Source organism: Solanum tuberosum, unplaced genomic scaffold (assembly GCF_000226075.1).
Source record: "Solanum tuberosum cultivar DM 1-3 516 R44 unplaced genomic scaffold, SolTub_3.0 scf00313, whole genome shotgun sequence".
NCBI classification, from domain to species: Eukaryota; Viridiplantae; Streptophyta; class Magnoliopsida; order Solanales; family Solanaceae; genus Solanum; species Solanum tuberosum.
In genome coordinates, this window is record NW_006239248.1 from 3,399 (window position 1) to 7,251 (window position 3,853).

The 3,853-nt window shown below is 28.8% G+C and overlaps 1 protein-coding gene across 1 annotated transcript; it reads right to left on the reverse strand.

Annotated features, from left to right (window-relative positions):
• Nucleotides 1–1,085: 1,085 nt before the first annotated feature.
• On the reverse strand, nucleotides 1,086–3,555 carry LOC107063249 (myb-related protein 308-like). The gene is made up of 3 exons (XM_015314875.1): nucleotides 3,423–3,555; nucleotides 3,079–3,208; nucleotides 1,086–1,554 (listed from the first exon to the last, which is right to left on the reverse strand). The coding sequence occupies exons 1-3, from the start codon at nucleotides 3,553–3,555 to the stop codon at nucleotides 1,086–1,088; spliced, it is 732 nt and encodes a 243-aa protein (XP_015170361.1).
• Nucleotides 3,556–3,853: the final 298 nt, after the last annotated feature.

The window sequence follows — 3,853 nt, forward strand, 5'->3', positions numbered from 1 at the left end:
AAAAACTAGAGCATATATACCCTTTATACTAATAGGCACACACGTGTCATAATCTTATCCACCGACCTGATATTTATTAAATATCGGATCAACGAATAAGATTGCGCCACGTGTCCCTATCTAGTTTTTCCCTTCTTTTTTTTTTTACGCTTATGGATCTAGTCTAAAAAAATAAAAATAAAATAATCTAGAAATTTATATAATTAGTCAACACAAACGTGTCCAACAATATCAATATCCAACACTTTACATTGGCCACAAAATTCGCTTGAGGAATGATAAGAGAAGGAGACAATGAGATACAGAGATGTTGTCCTCATTAGGAATATGAAATAACATGAAAGTTCATTTTGTTTGTACTATATTGCATGGAATCCTGTGAGGTGTCAGGTAACAAGAATGAATAATTATTAGTATTTTGTTTTATATTTGGTGTTTGGAGCCAACATTAAAGTCCCGACTAAATTTGAGTCACGCATTATAAGGCCCATTCGGGAGTGACGCTCCTAACATGATTTTTTCCATACTCAGGTCTTGAACCCGAGACCTTTGATTAAGGATGAAACAGTCCCACCACTACACCACAACTCATGTCGGTAAATGAATAATTTATATAAGACAGAAATCAGAATGTTACATATTTGACTTTAGGGGTGATAACTTGATCATATCCCTTTTGTCCCTTAGGTATTTTGTAAATACTTATTTTGATTTTTGTTGTATATATATGACTCAACATATAAAACTTTTTACTGTAATTAATTAAAAATATGCATTCTTCTATCTTTATATGCACTAAATATTGAGTATATTTTAATTACTTTTTGAAACGTATTACTTTTCGATATGAAATAACAATATAATTTTAACACAACTAAATCGTGGAACAATTAATAATTCTGATAAATTTGTAAAATTTACCAACAAAGGATCAAAGATTATATTTCAATATAGATTAAAGTTTAAATATATTTTTTCAGATAATATAAGAACTAAATGAGAATTTATTAATACATCTCCAAAACATTCAAACAAAAATGTGATGATCATATAAGATAAATCTATTGATGTTTTTTCCTTAGCTTTTACCAATTATAATTATAATGATCTAGATCAAAGAAGGAAAGAAATTCATGAGGTATAAAAGGAGAAGGTGGACACACAAGTCCACAATAATCAATTGAAGGAGCTACAAAATCATTTTGACTATCCACTTCAAATGGTTCTGTCCAAAAACTTCCACTTGTAATTTCCTCCAAATTAGCTAATTCTTCTTGAAAAATGTCTTGTTGATAATCAATAGAGGATAATGCTTCACTTGATGGCTCCTTTGGTGACCATTCTGAACTTTCCAAGACTATATTTTCATGCATATTATTATTATTATTAGCACTTGCATTTTGATTTTCCACACTAGTGATCTTTCTTCCAGTATTGCTTTCAATATTATTCTTATTATTAAAATTAGTAGCGCGCTTTTTAAGTGTTGTGTGCCAATGATTCTTTATTTCATTGTCTGATCTTTCTGGCAAGTGAGCAGCAATCGTTGACCACCTGCAATCATAATTTCATCTGTGATTACTAAACTTTTCACTAACTACGTACAAAAGTAATAGTACTATGAATTTATTTTTGTCACATTAAAGAAATTGAATCATCTCTATTGTCATAGTAAAATGACAAAATTATCTTTTTTCATATTTTAGAGTATATAGCTGAACTCCGTGTGAATTTATTAAAAAGAATTTGAAGAGGTCTATTCAACCTACAAACCATATCAAATTAATAAATCAAATTAAATTAAGAAGAAAAATTAGTGATTTGATTTGACTTGATTAAAAAAATGATCATAATTAGTTGGATTTGATTTTGATCCCAATATATATATCAAAACGAAACAAACTAATTACTTACAATATATTTTTACAAATTTTATAAATATTTAATATAATGTAATTTGTAAGTTTTTGTCAAACTTTCTTAATTCATGTTTTTTTACATATTACTTTTGAATTTGAACTTATATTTTTTCATGGTACAAAATGTCTTTATAGAATTATAGCTCATAAATCTAGTACTAATAAAGCTCATATCAAATCATATTCATTTTTTAAAAAATCAAAAGTCGTTTTTAGAATGAGAGGTTGGACATGTCCCCTACCTTATATATTAAATATAATAGAAGGACATACCAAAATATAAGAGCAAGAGGAATATGATGCATAACCTCTCGACACAAGATAGAAAGTTATAGACATATGCTCATAACTATGTAGCTTGATACCAAAATTTTGCAATTGACATGGAGTTTAAATATATACTAACAAAAGGGATCTCTTCTTGAATATTTTGTATGCTACATAGTTAAAAATTAAGAGAAATTAGATTAAACCAACCACATCTTGTTCATTTTCATTATCTCTTACTAATAACAATACTTCTATTCTGAGTTTTCATTATCTTTATTGTTCACTCTATTAATAACCAAGTCGGATCTAATGTATCATACCAAATTTTCCTTTGACCATAATAACATGGCTTCAATTTTTTTTTCTTTTCCGTAAGTGCCATGTAATTCTTGTATATTTTACTAGGACAAATAAAGATATATTTAGAAGCATTAGTTACATGTTTTATGTTGCAGAGGCTTTATCGAGAGAAAAACCCCATATAAAAACCAAAACAAATCGAAAATGCTTGTTAATTTGTAGGGTTTGTTGCTTTGATAGAATTATTAGAGTAAGACCTAACTCTCCTTTACTTGCAATTATCTCTTTGAGGTCCTTTTATTTTTATACTTATTAATAAAAGCCTAACCCTAGGCACCACATTGCAAATTTGCAAAAAAAGAAAAAAGAAAGGAGGTTAGATCAACAAATCGACTCTTGTTGGTTTAACTTGTAAATTTAGAAAACTGACATAGTTAATTTAGTTTGGTAAATGAAAAAAATATCAAACCAACCTACGTACATCTCTCTATGACACAATACTGAAAAATTTAAATTTTGAATTTGTCTCTTTGTTTGACTTGGTAAATGTTAGCTCGTAAAATTGGGCATGTGGAAGAAATATACGTACTTATTTCCAAGTTGAGCATGGAGGTTCAAGATGATTTCATCTTCTTCTTTGGTATAGTTTCCTCTTTTAACATTTGGCCTTAGGTGATTTATCCATCGAAGTCTGCAACTTTTTCCACACCTTGCTAGACCTTCACAAGCAACAATAATCAGTCAATTTTAATTCTAAAATGATAATGATAATTATAATGAAACTTAGAGATGGAATCAAGATATTCAACTCGTATTTTTTTAAAACAAAAGATAGGGTTTGATTTTCTTGATCATAATAATTTTAACAAACTACGATTTAATTCTAAATTCATAAACATCAAATACTAACTCCGTATATATATATATTCTCACCAGCATACTTGGGAAGTTGTCGCCAGTTCCATGAGCCATATTTAGTAATATAAGCTGCTAATTTCTTATCTTCTTCAAGTGTCCAAGTCCCTTTCTTCCTTCCACTTTCGTCGTAGCAAGGTGTTCTCACCATCTCTTAATTAAAATTCTCTTATTTAAAAGGAGAATTTTTTTTATATATATATAATTAACAAAACAATTATAGCTAGCTCTTCCCACCTGAATATATCACAAAATTCATAAATTGAGCCTATTTATAGAGAGGGTGCAAACCGTCAAACACATGGGATTTTGTTATAAATAAAATTCGATTATCCTTCGCACAATGCGCAGTACCCTAGCGTTTCTTATCATATAAAAATTTGTGGTGAGACTAATTGCACACGTCCACACCATAAGGATAGAAAAAAAAGAAAAAGACAAAATATATT

Excerpts from the sequence above, each read along its gene's own strand:
- LOC107063249 (XM_015314875.1), bottom strand. The coding sequence starts at position 3,555 with ATGGTGAGAACACCTTGCTACGACGAAAGTGGAAGGAAGAAAGGGACT. Across the intron at positions 3,209-3,422 it reads ACAACTTCCCAAGTATGCTG|GTCTAGCAAGGTGTGGAAAA; the intron begins GTGAGAATATAT and ends TTGCTTGTGAAG. Across the intron at positions 1,555-3,078 it reads CATGCTCAACTTGGAAATAA|GTGGTCAACGATTGCTGCTC; the intron begins GTACGTATATTT and ends TTATGATTGCAG.